Source organism: Homalodisca vitripennis, chromosome 6 (genome assembly GCF_021130785.1).
Source record: "Homalodisca vitripennis isolate AUS2020 chromosome 6, UT_GWSS_2.1, whole genome shotgun sequence".
NCBI lineage: Eukaryota > Metazoa > Arthropoda > Insecta > Hemiptera > Cicadellidae > Homalodisca > Homalodisca vitripennis.
The window spans coordinates 33897994-33915185 of record NC_060212.1 but is presented as its reverse complement, the minus strand read 5'-3'; the positions used below and the strand labels follow the sequence as shown (position 1 = coordinate 33915185).

The window sequence follows — 17192 nt, the reverse complement described above, 5'->3', positions numbered from 1 at the left end:
ATGGTGCGCCAGATCGTATCGCTCGCTATTGTATACTAGAAAACTCAGCTGTGAAGGTATTCGTTCAGATGGAACATGGGCCTGCTGGGGTATCCGTGGTGTAGGAACGCAACACGCGAGCAAGGTTCCGGGGTGGAAGGGATGATGTCTGAATCATAGTCTAAATAAAGCGGTTCGGGCGAAGCGATTACAACATCCGAACCATTGTCTAGACTAAACCCGCCAACATGTACGTCTGCGTCGTTTAGTTCTGTCACTAACCTCAAAAGTATTATAATAACAACTGAGGAAGACACCCAATCACAAGCGCTAAAAAGCAGAGAGTAAACTCATATGAATGATTTTTCAACTTCGACATACAACTGCGATCTGTAGGATATTTATAAAACTTTTGAAAACTCTAAACGTAGACCGTTGTTAAACACTCTTGGTTGACAAGTGAAGATGATTGCCCGATCTATCAGACATTACTGGAACTATTTGGGGGGAAACTGAAAAGCAGACCGCTTTTCTACCTGAGCTCGTCATCGTGCCGCTGCGTGACGAGCCCATCAGTGATCCGCAATGGGTTAACAAGAATACGCTATTATCACTTATGTGGTAACCTATGATGCACTTGACCGCGTGTCTTTCTTTAAAATGATAAGACTATTACTGAATGGTTAACCACAAAAAAAAAAATAAAAAAAAACAGCTGCAGTACTTACATTTTTGGAAGGATACGATAGAATTGAAAAGTCATTGATCGTATCGTAACCAGCGACAAGACTTGCGTAAAACACGTCAACTGTAAAACAAAGCGGCAGTAGATGGAATGGGAACACACTCGCCCAAGAAACAAGGAAGTGTTTGCAAAAGCTGTGTAACACTATACAAAACAAGCGTTGGGGAAAACTCAGCAAGAAAGTTTTGTTTCTCCACAACGCTCATCCACACGGCCAACTGTACCCAAGATCTCTTGGATGAAATTTAACACTCACACTGAACTGCATGCCCATGTAAACCTGTGGTTGAACTCGCAGGTGGCATATTTCTACAGAGAGGGTATTAAAATGCTTAAACTGTTAAGATAAATGTCTTAGTTTAAATGACAATTAGTAGAACAATAGCCATTTATTCAACAATAGGGTTTACATTCAAAATGTAAATAATACAAATTATTAATTTTTTACATAATAAAACTAAATAAACCCACACAAAAAATTATTAAAAAGGTTCATGTATCAGAAAAAACACAACCGATTATTATTTTGTAATCATTTAATGTAAACTGCAATCACAACAATAAAGTTTTATAACAATTATTAATTCAAGGAAGACACACGCATAGTACCAATATCAAAGGTTGAAAAATACTAGAAAAATATAAAATTTTAACGGTATTATAATTCTAGAACTAGCAATAAAATGACTAGTAAATTAAATTTCTTATTCTATTCACAAACAATTATTGCTAGTACGGACACTGGAATCATGGTCATATACTATTTAAAAAGTACTTAATTAAACTCAATCCAATATTACAGAAGTGCTTAAACTTTCCTAAAATACTCAACACATATTAAGAAAATTGGAATGTTTGACACTTTTTGTGATGTGTGCCACATTGTGTAGAGCTGTTCTGAATTAATAAATAGTTTAAATAAATTCCAATGCAATTTATACATAAATATTCAAAGATTGAAGGACATGTTACAGTTTGTCTTAAAATTCATACAAAACATTTTCCCTATGTGTTTTTTTTATGTGTTATATATTTAGAAGGGATAACTCAGTTAACATTACTCATTTATGGACTAAGAATTATAAAAATTAATATAAATATTACAAAGTACAACGGTCATTAATAAATAATGTTATTATTCATGCAACTAGTAAACTCGCCTACTAAATAGTTTCATTTGTTTAATGTCTCTAACTTAAAAAAATAATAGGAAAGTATAATTGTAAACAGAGCTATTGTCTTTGCTTCTGTATGGAGAGAATGTATATGTATGTATTATCATAATCAAATACTCCAACCAAATTTAAACCTGCTGTAAATATTTTATGCATGTATGAAGTAAACTAAAAAGTAGAAGTATAACTGTTTATTAAAAAGCATTATATAAGAAAATACAAAAATATAGTGTAAAATTCACCAAATCCTAATTCATGAATGTGTATGTATGAAATGTTTCGTTCAAGTAAATATAATAAAATTGTTTAAAAAAATATTTAATAATAATTTGTGTTCAACTTAAAAACAACTCTGTTAAAAATAAAATAAAAATGAGATCAAAAGCGCTAAACTATAAAAATCATTTGAAGCGTAGTACCAAAAAGTTACATTGAGTATACATATTCTAATTCATAGTATCTAGATCCATGTTGTTTAATTTCATAACGAGCAATTAAGGATTTAAAGTGATACATTATTGCATTATTTAAATAATAAAAAAATTAAAATGTAGTCTTATTATTAACAATATAATCTTACAAGTAAAGGCATGTTTTTATTTCACCCTCAAAATTCTATGATTCTATGATTTTACTGCTTTGGAACAAATATTTTGTAATCTGTATCATTACATTTAATGCATTGATTACCACACATCGATAAGTAAATAAACCAAATAACAGACGAAATGAGACAGTATTTTGTGATGAGAAATCTGAGTGTAAAATTCTTGATGAAAGAGGATGGGAAGACAAAGTATGATGAAAACCTATATACAAAGTAAATGTAACCAACTACTGGAACAATGATGGCGGTGATAATGATTTTATGTTTTCAAATTTTTGTTTTATTATATAACTGTTTAGAAGTACCGTATAAAATGAAAATAACAGACGAATTAAACAATTGAACTAAGTGGTACCAATTTGTACTAATAATTCTTTTTGTACTCAAGAAGTTCTAAACTAACTACAGATGTGTAAAGTGCAAAATTTACTACTGTTAAATACATTATTGGTATTTGTTTTTGCAAGTAAAAACCCTGCTTTGGAAGTTGTATGTTACACTTTATCAAACTACATACATACCATCAAAATAACTATTTCCCAAAATTTAATATAAACAAGAATTATTCTAAAGTAATAAAGGTACCCTAGTAAATGCCAAGATTTTCTTAATGGAATTCTTATTTTAAAAAGCTCTTGTAACTCTTAAATAAAATGCTACATAGAAAACCTTTTGTGTATACCATAGGCCATAGAGAAATGTAATAATAGCCTGACAACTATATTGAAAAGAGAAACAATATCACAGCAACTGATTACTATCTTGTATACCTCACAAATGCAATGATTCACTGTTTTGTATTATTTAGAGTATTTTTAATATATGTTCATTGCTATTTTGGGTTCATGTATAAGCGATGTTTGTTGTCATTTTATGACAAATAAATTTTAAGCTTTTTCAGTTGTATAACTAATGTAGTTTATTTCTAGACATGGCAAAAGCTGTTTCTAGTCCACATCCGATGTAGAGGAAAGTTTTCACCATTTTTACAACAGAGAATACGGTTAAACCCCGAAAAACATAATTATAAAATAAAGTAGAGGAAAGCTCCGTTCAGTTCTAGACATTGCCGTTAAATCTCAAAATCAATACTTTATCAGCTTACAGTATTTTGTAGGGTCTCAAAATGTTTACAGTAAGTCGGTTACTTATTTCAAATGGACTGAATCCGCTACGAGTAATGGAATATCAACCTATAATGGCTGCTTTACATAATTACGTACTTACAAACATACAATTTCTCCCAAAAATCAACCTGACCTGACAATGAAAGAGAGTATTACTGTAGGTCACTAAGTAACGCCACCATCAACTGAGCCAGGGCATGATGTAGTTGTCGATGACCGAGAGGTTGCGGTGCCAGTTGCTGTGGGTGACTCCTGCCACAGAGTATAATGTCAGTTTCCCCTCATCGTCCAGGGTCCTCAGGCCGAACAGGTCCTGCTTGTAGATGTCCCGGTCCCTCATGTCCTCCACAGTATCTGTGTCATTGTCAGCGTAGAAGCCGAACTGACTGAAGAACACAAGAAATAATATTAAATTAAATCTTTACCGAGCAGGGATCACTTCTGGCTGGTTTATACCTTCCAGATGAACCTACCACTGGGCACAGCAAAGACCGATGTGTCACTTAAATCTGGGCAACCTTATGGATGTCCAGGAGTGGCACATCACTAATCGCAAATGTCGAGATTCTGAGGTGCAAGGGTGGTTGATAGGTCTAGTCTACTGTGGGAGATGACTGTTGGAGTTTGGTGGGGGTTTTTCCCTATCTATCAGAGGTTCTTGCTAGCCTCAACAAAGGTGTGCCACCCCCTGCCTGCTTTGACTGGAGAGGCTGGTTCAGAACTGGCCTCCCCTTCTTCTGGGGGGACATGTCTTTGATATTAGTGCAATAATTCTTCCTCATGGATCTCAACAGAAGGCAGCCCCTACACCCTAACCTTACCCATCCTGAATATCCTATCACTCCGAAAGCAGCACTAAGGTTCTTATAGGACTAAGTACAGTTAATAAGCTTCTTGTCCTTAGAGAACAAAAAAAAATTCAATCTTTAACCCTTTAAGCGTCATGAAAAATTAGACCTGATCTTTGATAAAGTTACAATTTTTTTAAATTTCCAATGTGTAAAGTTAAATTTATTTTCGTTTCTGTATGTCAAAATAGAGTTACTTAACGGTAAATAAAATTTGTTTAGCCCTTTTTGGATTTCCTAGGCTAATTTTTAACTTTTGAGAATATCGTAGAATAGCAGTGTAGTTGTCACTAATATTTTTATCATTTATTCAGTAAGTATGGGAATGAAACACAGTTTTATAGATAAACATATACTATATTACAAACCAATAAAATTATAAAAATACAAAAGTAGACAAAGAGTGTTTATTCCGCGCGGCTCCCGCAAACCACTGTTATCGCGTGGACTTTGAACCTTCTTATCACTCAGCAACCTGTAGGACAGCCTTGCAGGGCTTGAATTATGTTTCTTGCTTTCTGATAACATCCTTATGACCGTAGTAAAATATGAAAAAATTTGGGGTTGACCAAGTAATTGCTTAGAATTACCAAATCTTCAAATTCCGAATCGTCTGGATTTGCCATTCACACGAATAATGGTAAAAAACACTAAATAAATACTGGAAACTGCTGTATATAATATGAATAATTTACTTTAAAAAGTATAGGACACAACAGAAAATTAGCGATAACCGAAATACATACGCGTGTACCGGACGCTTCTCACTAACTAACTGGCTAGATGCCTTGACGGGAGCTCCGTCAATGACTTTGTGAAAGGCGCGGGGCCACACCCGCTAGACAGTGTTTGGCCAATTAGAAGCAACTGCCACTCCCATTGTAACAGAATTCAAGGCAGGGCAACCCGTCTGTATGTCACATGACTACTAGAACCATCTAGCAGCAAAATATTCAACTAACATAGCAGTAAGAAAATAAAGAATGCAAAAACGTGGATCCACGGCAATAACGTTTTGAGCTTGTAGTGGCCCTCCGCTGATCCGCGTCAATAACGCTGGAAAGGTTAATATGGAACATGATTTGAGGATCTTTATCAAATATCCGAACCGTATATCAAACATATTCATTTCCTTCTGTATAACAACATAATAAATTCATCCTTATTTTGAATTAATTTTGTTGGTTTCCAGTAAGTACCTGTCTACACATATTAAGCTAGCTCCAGTTCACCTTCCTCTTGGTGTAGCACCTGGAACCATGTGCTGTCACAGACTTGACCCACCATAGCTACGTTATGTGTAGAAAACTCGCGTTGCTCTACCGTGCTTAGAGATCGTGTCTAAAACATCGTGGTGGACTCAATCGTGGACCTGATTAGACGATGAGAATACCTATCACTACAGTATATTTTGTAGTCTGTGATGTCCAAACAATGTAATGGGTTCGTATTGACTTTTTTTGACGTTGATTTTGTTTGGATCTCTTCAGACGAACATGACCAGATTCCAGGATTCAAGTCTGTGACAGTTTCAGATGCTACACTTAGAGGAAGGTGAACTGGAGCTAAACTCAACATTCACAGTTATTCCACCGGTCTGTTTTTGCCTGTTTCAGTGACATAGTCATGGAGCAAAAAACTATTATGAAGGGATAGTAGGGTTTCATACATTTGCCATCGTTATATTTACAAAAAGTATAAACACTAAGCTTCTGGAATTGAAATTAATCTCTTCTGCAGGTGTAAACAACCCTGTTAGAATAGTCAAGAATGATTCCATTGTAAGCAAGTTCTAAAATTTGTTTCAGGAATATCTAGAACCTCATTCAGCTTTTTTGAGTTCTCTAAAGTCAATTTAAATCAAATCTATATTGAAATAAACACGTGTTTTTAGTGACCGAACACAGAGAATCTGGATATTGGAAGGTCACCTTCTATTTTCTGAGAACGTTAAGGGATGCTGTTGGCACAAAGAAACTCAGTCCTGAACCGTAATTCCATATCATTTGAAATGACGTTAACATTTGCTATGACATGATGAGGTACCTATTTTAAATTACAATGTGACGTAAATTGTTTTGTGCTAACAAAGAATGAATTGAATTGATCTGAACTGAGGAGTTTCGATAGTTACATTGAAAAAAAGTACTGTACCCATAGAAAACTGTGTTTTGCTACTATCAGTACCTGGACTGCCACGGTGCGATCACGCCATCGTCCGGTCCCCCGATCAAGACCATCCGTCTCAGCTTGGTGATGCCTCGCTTGTAGTCCTCATCCCTGTAGCCCTCAACCTCGTTGTTGATGTACGGCAGAAACTGGCTGTACTTGTAGTACAGTTCCTGGTGGAACGGGTCGTTCCAATAGTTCCCCACTGATATAAACTGTCCCATGTGCGAATAGAACAGCTCATACGCCTCCCTCAGCGCCTGGTTAGGGTAGAAGATGTGGAGGAATTTCGCTGTAATTGAGTATTTCAAATGAACAATGGTTTCTCTTATTTCAAAATATTAATTGTATTAGTTATCTATATATATAAAAATGAATGTTTGTCCTTTATGGAATCGTGAACTATTGGACCGATCATGATGAAAATTTGTACGTATATGTATTTTTCCACGGAGAAGGTTTATAAGCTATGCCCATCCCTTTCCCGATTCAGGATTCCGCCCCACTGGTTACAGAAATACCCATAAGAAATGCATTGCAGCAAACATATGTTAACGTCTTTTCAAATTTTTAATCAGCTGTTCTTTGTAAACATATATTACACTTATAGTTTTAAAGCATAGAGTAAGCTTAAGAGAAACGACAAATTTTGTTTAAACTGTTTTTGCAATCACTGTTAAACATAGACTTTACTATCCAGATAATACAATTCAAATTTGACGTAAAAATTCACCTTTAACTGCAATATTTATTTAATATAAACCATGCTCATGCTTGATCAGAAGAGTAATGCAGATATCATAATTACTATCTTACGTTGGCTACAAATATAAAGAATGTTATAAAATCAACCTTAGTTGTTTTTTTTTGACAGAAGTATGGTTCTCAAAACTCCGTGTGTGTACATATTCTCTCGATCGAGACAACAAAGCAAGCTCAATCGTGGCATCGGAGATATAACTAATTTAATCTAAAATTTATTATAGTAAAAAAAAATTTACTAAGTAATATAAGGACTTCGGTTCTTAAGATTTGCGTGCGAAGCCGTGGGTAACAGCTAGATAGAGGCAGGAATATGGTACATACCTTCATAATACGCCCAAGAGGCTCACGATGGAACGACTATCAATTATCTCAGCAATGTTTAGAATGTGATAGAAAAAGAATAAGTGAATATAGTGTACTGTTTTCAACGGGAAATTGCGTGCGAAGCCGCGGGCAACTTTTGCAAAAAATTATTGAAATGCGCAGCAAAGCGCGCCGGGCCCGCTAGTTACTTTATAAATGCAAGAGTCACTTTGACAGTTTTGAGATACAGTACTGGCAGTCAGTGTATACTACAATAATCTTATCTGATTGTCTTACCTGACAGCAATTTGACTTATCAGTATACTTGTGTCCTCTGCTGAGAAAGATCAATTTCGTGAAGTCATGGAGTTATCAAGAGTGCATTTACGGGCTATGATTTTGAATGTCCCAAAATTGCTTCACATTCTAAAACAATATCCTGTGTAACTGCTCTCAGGTACTCGAACTTTCGAACGTGATGTGATTCGCTTCAAAACAATGAACATTCGGGAACGCAACATTCTGCGGACACTAAAGAAAATGGTGATTAGGTGAATGATATGGTGGAAGAGGACATACACTACACTTATTTAATAACTGAAGCTTTCCTAGATATTGGATCCGCAGCAGTGCGAATAATCTTGCTTTACTTTTTAAAAGTCAGGAAAATTGTTTCTTGATGGGTACCTCACAAATTGACAGATGAGCAAAAGCTAAGCGTGTGATAATCAGCCAGCAGACTCTTCAACTGCTTAACCCTTTGAGTGCCACGCGATGTGGCGGAGGTCGTGCAGCCAGTGCCAGTCATTTGTGACAGGCCATTCCCCTCAGTGCCAAGCACTATTTTTATGTTACTGCAGTATTTTACTAAAAAATTAACACCTTCCTTAAATATTAACATAATGGGACACTTTTTGCTTTATTATTTAGGGCAAGATACGGGCTACAAATTGGTATATATACATTTTGACCATAAATAAAAAAAATATATTTATATATGTATAAGCAAAAATAAAAAAACCAAAAAAACACATTATTTTTGTTTAAGATACAAAAAGTATTTATTTATTTTTGTTTTATGAGTTTTATGTGCCAATTTTATGTTCCCCATGTTAGTTGGAATACATGTACCAAGTTTCATAAAAATACATTTATATATAACTGAGTTTTGAATTTTTTTTATATATTGCTGCAAAATGCTTAAAACCTGCCCCAGCATGCACGCTTACTCTTGTTCATGTAAAATATATTTTACTAGTTTTAAGAAATTAAATCAAGGTAGATTATACAACTGTTATTTATTTATTATGAACAGACATAAATTAATTACTTTGGGCTTATTTCATTAGGCCTATTATACTAAATTTTTCAGATGAAATAACTGAGTGAGTGTTTTTATCATAAGAATAAATTAATGTATTTTCGCGGTCAGATTCCGTTATATTCCCCCAACGCTTAAACTTTTTTCAATGAACTTAGAACGTTATAAAACGATGTAGTTGAGTAACAGAACTAACATTCCATCAATCAACAAGCATTTCCAGGTATTGCGATCGGTATTGTTGTCGCTGTTATCTTATCTTTCTCGAGAATCCCGATTACGGCAGGCCGCGCGGCATCACATGATTATTTAAGTTTAGGTTAGTTTAGTTAAATTAGCGTTGGGGGCATAATGTTAGTTTTGTTACTCAACTACATCATGTTATAACGTTCTAAGTTCATTGAAAAAAGTTTAAGCGTTGGGGCATATAACAGAATCTGACATATTTTCGCTTAAGGGCGATCTGTTCCTTTTACTCATTTCGGCAAACTATACCTTATTCAATAATGAAATTGAACTGATGTAATATAAGTAGGAAACTTTTAAAACATTAACCAAAATGTCAACACAGCCACAATAGACAGCTAGCAAATTAAAACAACTGAACGTAAACAAAACGACTGCAGCGTGACAACAGGCGGTTCGCGCCACAGGCTTCTAGATATCAGCTACATAAAAATATTGTATACGATATATACAAACTATCACTACTTGAATTATGTCGTACATTTCTTGGGCTTTAATTTGATATGTTTTACGATATTATACGTCAATATTTAGCAACAGGATGACCAATATTGGAAAGGCCGATCTAGTCGGCCCTTGGCAATTTTCGTCAATACCATCGGGCCGATTACATCGGCCCTTGGCACTATGCGGAAACGTTGCTAGGCCGATTAAATCGGCCCTTGGCACTCAAAGGGTTAATAATGGTGGTTATGGGGTGATTTCCAAAATTAACATTGGTGATTAGACGAACAAACATTTTTATAACGTTCCAGCTCGAGGAGAGAGTCGCAAATGGGTGTTTGAAGAAGAATAACCTCCCACTATGGTAAAGAAACAATGATTGGTGAAGAAAGTAATGTATGCTGTTTTTTTTTTTTTTAGAGAGAATATGGGACTAGTGAAGACTATTAAGTTGGAGGGACAAAGGACTGCTACAGCAAGTAGATAAATTGAAAAATGTTTGCAAGAAGTTCTTCAACACTTCAACATTAAGGGTTAAATTTTACCACAGCAATTCCACATCTCATAATGTTGCTAAAAACTTAGTTTTTAGCCAAAAATGGCATTGAAACGATGGAGCAACCTCCTTATTCACCTGATCTTGCTATGTGCGCGACTTCTAGTTATTCTTCAAACTGAAGAAACATTAGCACAGTCGTCGCTTTTCTTTGGTACCAAAATGTATTGTGAATCATAAATATTTTGACTCCATTCCAAAAACTGAGGGATTGGGTGCTTTCAACAAGTGGAAAATCTGACAACAAAACTGCATTGGTGCTGGAGTGAATTACTTTCAACACACCTAATGTTTGATTAAGTCTAGCACCAAAACAATCTCAAAACTTTCAGAGTGACTTTCATATATCTCATCTGTAATCATTTATGTCAAGATACAGTTTCAGCAGGATAGTAAGGAAAAAAAATGTTGGGATTTTTCCCTCTTAACCATGGAATAGGTACAGCCACCATAACATTGTAATATTGGGCACTACCAGTCATGTTACTTTCGAAGAAAAATAGGCCTATAGTTTGTAAATTAAGTTTTAGGTTTACCTAATTTAAAAGTATTTCTATTTTCAAAATTGAAATAAAATATGTCTCAAATATCAACAGAATATAAACACATTTTGATACTTTGATGATTTCAACAAATACACGAGTGTTTTGATAGGATTATAGGAATTGATAAGATACATCACGTCAGCTACAGTGGCACTGAAACTCGGATAAAAAAAACAACTTTAAATTATGTTTGATACGGTATGTGCTGTAAATAGAGAAACATCAATTTATTTCCTTAATTGGCCGAGAGATTTGACAATTTCCAGCCACGCAAAAAGGTTTTATAACTATGCAATACTGAGGACTACGCGTAGAGGTCTGGCGAGGTGAATGAGTGGGGACATTAAGAGTGGCCCAGAGAGCTGAGGGAAAGGACATGGTCATAAATCTTGAACCTGACATAGAGAAACCTTTAACCACTCATATTGGCTCAGCAAGCTGAGAGGGCAACATGCATAGGTTTGAATACAAGTGCAAAGCGTTAAGCTTACACTACTACATGTGTCAGTACTTTTTTCCATTTAGAAATTCATTTTACACTGTATGCATACTCATCTTCCAAGAGTATATTTGAGAACACTCACTTCCATACTCTCCAGCCTGGGGCGAACTCAGGGAGATGAAGTTTTGTACATTGTGATACGGGAACTTCTCCAGTATCCCCCGAGCTATCAGTCCTCCTTGGGAGTAACCTAAGGCACAAATAAACATGGTAGTCAGCAGGGAGACTTTGGTTCAAATAAAAACACAACTTCTGTTTTGTTACAAAACAATATGGACAAGCAATCAAGTTACATCACAGGTGATCAACTTATTTCAAAATATAAAATTTGAGATGCAAAATTAAACAAAACTTTTTAGGACCGACTCTTAAAATAGGAATATTAACGAAATAGGAATATCAATGTGATGAAAATACTTACACAATAGGAATATTAACACTATGTGTGATAAGAATATTAATGTTAAAGGAATATTAATTTGAAAAGAATATTAACGTGATAGAAATATTAATGTGATGGGAATATTATTGTGATAGAAATATTAACAGGATAGGAATATTTACATAATGGGAATAATAACACTATAGGAATATTATCAAAATAGAAATATTAATGGAATAGGAATATTGACATGATGGGAATATTAACATAGCGGGAATATTAATATAATGGGAATATTAACATGATCGAAATATTAATCTGATGGGAATATTATCACAATATAAATATTAATTGGCTAGGAATATTAATGTGATGGGAATATACACATGATGGAACTATTAACATAATGGGAATATTAACGTGATAGAAATATTAATGCGATGGAATATATTATCACGATATAAATATTAATGGTATAAGAATGTTAAAAACACAAGGCAAAAGGCGACATGAATAATTGTTGTTGATAAATTGTAAATAAGATGCAGAAGTAGACATTATTGGAATGAGATTTACATTTAAATGGAGTTGTAACTAGTACAACATACATTTTGATTATTAGCAATTCATTAATATTGTTTTGAGTTGCTTAGATTGATTTTATATTGAAAGTAAAAAATAATGAAGAACTTACCAGATTAAAATTACTTACCAATAAGATGAATTCCATCAGGGTTAATAGCACAAATCTGCATAATTTCATCGCCTATATATTTAACCTGTCGCCATAGAGGTTCCAAGCTGTACAGTCCACCATACTGGTTTGTTATATACACTTCTGTTCCTGGATGTACCTAAAAAAGAGGGCAGAAGTTTAACATTGTTATCACCTTCTATGGTTTAGTACACAAATAAGTGTTGGACTAAAATTTTTATAGTGACCCCAATTGTATTAGCTAACTCAATGCCCCTATTCAGAGATAATGGGAAGTTCTTGGACTACACAGGTCTCAACAGCTCTATATTCTCAATCTAGAAATTGGACTTAAACTGTGTGAAACCACTTTGACTATCAACATTTTGGCTAAACAGGACTGTTGATTCTATACCTAACTCAGTATAAGCTAGAACTGCAACAACGGAAAAATGGACTGATAGTTTTGCACAGTTAGCAGGTAAAATATGATCATATTTCAAAATAAAAAAATTATTTCTTTAAAACCGATATACAGTACAGCATATAATAATGTTATTTCTCTACATATAAAACTACAAAAAAGTTTAGAATACTCATTAGGATTTTTGCAAGCCAGGCTGATTCACTTCTAGCTTGTTAATGCCTACCAGTAGTATCTAAACTGCTTAAACTTACAGCAAAAACTTATGTGTAACTTAACACCCGATGAATGTCCAGAAGCAGCATATCGCAAACCACAAATTTTGAGATATTTGGATAAAAATGGCAATTTTCAACTACCACAGACATAATCAGAAAGATCTAATGTGTTAAGATAATATCTCAAAGGTTTTAAGTTTAATAGGTTACATATTAATTTTAAATACCAATTCTTGCTGCTCCTGAACTGATTGGGAGAAAAAAATCCTTCGTGATAACTGGTACCTTTTAGGTAATTGATCACATTTTATAGAGTCTCATTATTAATGTAATCTTGATTACAATACCCATATTAACATTTTACTTAAGACATTTAAGATTTTACAAGCCATTTGGCTTCATTTATGAGGGTTGTCCAGACAGCAAGCAGGCTTAGAGCTGCTTGAGATAAAATGATTTCAATGCTCAGTATGCATTAAGCTGTGGTAGATGACGGTCTGTTTATCTCATACCTTTCTCATTGTGACTAGTTAAGATATGCACTGCAATTGAAAATGCCACAACTTCTGATGTGCATTCAGTACAGTAATTAGTTTTTATTGGCAAAAAACTAAAAACCAATTGAAAGCCACTCACGATCACTGAATTTTCAGAATACTTCCTCCAAAATTCCTGAAGTTTAGTTAGTAAAATTGTTCAGAAGAAGCTTGGCTTCCACAAATTTTGTGCCAGGTGGGTTCCAAAAATCTTTGCAAAGGTTCGCTGCATTGCTGAATTTCCTTGATGACTTCAATAAACATGTTTATGAAAATCTTGACTGAATCGTTAACTGTTGGTGAAACATGCATTAAGCATGTTACTTATGAGACAAAGAAGCAGTCTATGGAAAGGGGACACATACACTTTCCCAAAAAGCAAGAAAATGTCTCTAAACTCTTGTCAGCCAGAAAGATCATAGCACCTATATTGTGGAAAATAAGGGTGTGATTTTGGTAATTTTCTTGAACGAGGCTCAACAATCGATGCAGAAAGATATTTTGATACACTGTACAAATTACAGCAGGTGATACAAAACAAACATCAGAGAAAAAAGCTCAAAACTATAGTTTCTTCAAGACAATGCACATTCACACACAGTCAATCGTTAGCGACTGCTCTTGGATGATAGATGTTCAAGCATCATTCATACAGCCCAGGTCTAGCGCAAAGTGATTACCATTTCTTACCAGCAATGAAAAACTAGCTTGCAATGCAGCGTAAAGAATTAATACCCAGTAGATGTTCTGATGTTCTCCAATCTAGACATACAGATGTAAAATAAAATTATGTATATTAACCACATATGAATAAAACTGGACTTTTATAATAATAATTAATACCAAAAGGGATATTGTCATATTCCAATATGCTATACTTGTCAACCAAAGTGCTTCAAATAGATGAAATAATTAAACTGACAACTACATATGTAACGGCTGCATTAGTAATAAGCAGCCACCACAGCAATTGAATCAACTAACCAAATACTGATTATAAATATATAAGCTATTGAATACAAAAACATTCTAATCACGGTATAGTTATTGTCAAACTTTTGTAATGTATCAAATAACAATATTATGTTTTAAAATTAATAAACCAAACAAAGTAAAATCATTTGAGTAATGGTCATGCAAGTAAAATGACGATAACCATGCATTATTTGTATCTTAATCTGTCATTTATCTTCAAAATAGTAAAAGTAAGTCAGTTATACCACTCTGTATATTATATTTGATAAATACACATTTAGATAGTTTTTGGGTGGAGTACAATAAGTGGACCCGGTTTTTTTATATTGAAATTATCAAACGATATTTAAAAATTTTACCAATCATAATTAATTTGGACAATAACTAAATCATCTCACCAACTGTACACACATTTAGATATTCCAAACATAATTTGCTCTATAAGAAACTTTATTTAAGTAAAAAAGGATAGTTAACTTAATAAAACAATATTAAATAACACTAAAACATTAGACGCTGTTTTGTTTGATTTTCAAGATGGTTCTGATGTTACGTTTTCTTCATTATTTAAATTTAATTTTTTATACTACCTGCCTTAGAGGACAACTCCTTAGTCAAGAACGTCCTTGTAAACAATCCGGAGGGCAGAAGACCACCAGGAAGGCCCAAGTTGAGATGGCGAGACCAGATCAGAAGAGACGTAAGAAAACTGGGAAGAAGGGAAGAAGAGGCAATGGATAGAGAGATCTGGAGGCAGTGTGTTGGCGAGGCAAAGTACCACCTTGGGTACCAGGAGCCACGGCAGTAAGTAAGTAAGTAAGTATACTACCTGCCTTAACTTCATCGTTTGATTAATGGCTATGGCTCCTTCATTATTTATGGCATATAATTGTTTAAACTATTTCTATTACTTTGAAACATATGACTTTAATTTAGTATTTTAGATAGATTGATATCGATTGATTGTTCTATTATTCGATATATAACGTATCAATGATTGTAATAAGCTATATAAAACCCGGGTCGACTGCTTATCGTACTCTGTCCTAGTTTTTAATTAATCATTATTTTTTAGGAGTAGGGTACGATAAGCGGACCCGGTTTTTTATATCGAAGAATGTAATCATCGATACCTAATATTTGCATCTCAAATCCTAGACTATCAATCGATATAAAAGTATCTATAGTCCTCAATAACAATCATATGTTTTAAATTAAAATATGGATTTAATATTTACAGTGATGAAACAAATTATAATAAGCAAAATTAGGAAAACTGAAGACGACCATATTTGCTCCTCTCACAGTTACAGTTGTTTCTTTCCCACAAATTTCACATAATAGATTTTTCAGTACGAGTCCAACATGTTGAAGCCACGTAAAACATGTCTTATCATCTTTCAAAGCAATGTCGTGTAGTTTTCTAAAATTGACTGCCATTTTTAATAATCAAATGTTACTTAAATGTAAAATTGAAATATTACCTTACGTGTATTATTTGAAAGTGTTTACAGCTGTTGATATAAATTATTTAAGTTATTTGTTCAAAATAATTAATCAGTATCGATTGATTATACCAGTGGTTATGATTAAGTAATATCGTTTGCCAATTTCGATATAAAAACCGGGTCCGCTTATCGTACCTTACCCTTTTTTTAGTTATAAAACATGCTCAACTAGAATATGACAATTTTAAATACCTATTTATAACATAGTTTGTTTACCGTTTTGATTTATTTATTAGATCATCAGAAATATCATGAATTATCATAGTGGCCACTTATATTCTAGCTAATGTTAGTTATAACTAGACACCCAGGTTATTTACTACCTATTTAATACACAAACTAAACTTACTTCTCTTATCCGATCTGCTAAATCTGTTATAGTTGTATAGTTTGTTAAAATACCATGCACTAACACAACAGGTTTGTAATGTTTTTGCTTAAGTGAATAAATTACACAATTAGAAAAAATCAACCCAAATAACAATAATGCTAATAAACTAAAATATGGAGCATTTTTTAAATGAAAACTTATTTTTCCTGGAGTATTTGTTGCACTAAAACCCATCTTTCCTCTTGCAATAGCACTTTCTACAAAACTTCACATAAGAGCAGCATGATTACTAGAATGCTACACGTACCAACTGGCTTAACAACTACTTTGGTCTATTCTTTATTAAATTAAGCCTACTTAGTACAAGATGACAATGACATTGCACGGTAAACAAAAACATAACCTAACAACGTTTCCAAAACATTGGATGGGCATTTTGTATAAAATGTAAGTATATTAACTGTATTGACACATTTACTTTAATTACTGGTAAGAAAATCACAACAGTATCTTAATATTAAGAACATTTACATAAGGTTTGCTTATTTAAAAGCCTTAAACATATCCATAAAACTCATATTTAAAAAAATGAATTAGACTCAGCTGTTTGGGACATTCTGATCTTTTTGACCAATTCAAATATTGTGATATTACGATGGTCATGTCAATGTCAGCTGGCCAGCTCCCCTCCACGAACTTTATAGACAAATCAGGATTGCAAGAAAGGGAGATCTTTGGATCTGAAAGTTTTTTATGTTACTAAAGAGAAAATACTAAAGACAGCATTGTATA

The 17192-nt window shown here is 33.8% G+C and overlaps 1 protein-coding gene across 2 annotated transcripts; it reads right to left on the bottom strand.

Moving 5' to 3' along the window:
- Positions 1 to 1242: 1242 nt before the first annotated feature.
- LOC124364250 (lysosomal thioesterase PPT2 homolog) lies at positions 1243 to 16907 on the bottom strand. 2 transcript variants are annotated; one of them, XM_046819577.1, is made up of 5 exons: positions 16758 to 16907; positions 12427 to 12568; positions 11415 to 11522; positions 6669 to 6942; positions 1243 to 4019 (listed from the first exon to the last, which is right to left on the bottom strand). In XM_046819577.1, exons 2-5 carry the CDS (start codon positions 12467 to 12469, stop codon positions 3815 to 3817), a joined length of 630 nt encoding a protein of 209 aa, XP_046675533.1. In that variant the 5' UTR covers positions 12470 to 12568; positions 16758 to 16907; the 3' UTR covers positions 1243 to 3814. The 2 variants fall into 2 exon arrangements, with proteins under 2 accessions (XP_046675533.1, XP_046675532.1); XM_046819576.1 differs by lacking the exon at positions 16758 to 16907 and adding an exon at positions 16419 to 16747.
- Between the last annotated feature and the right edge of the window lie 285 nt (positions 16908 to 17192).

Coding starts and splice junctions, on each gene's coding strand:
- LOC124364250 (XM_046819576.1), bottom strand. CDS start 16,634: ATGGGTTTTAGTGCAACAAATACTCCAGGAAAAATAAGTTTTCATTTA. Junction 12,569..16,418: donor TAGCAGATCGGATAAGAGAA/GTAAGTTTAGTT, acceptor CCTCTTTTTTAG/GTACATCCAGGAACAGAAGT. Junction 11,523..12,426: donor TGATGGAATTCATCTTATTG/GTAAGTAATTTT, acceptor TTTGTGCCTTAG/GTTACTCCCAAGGAGGACTG.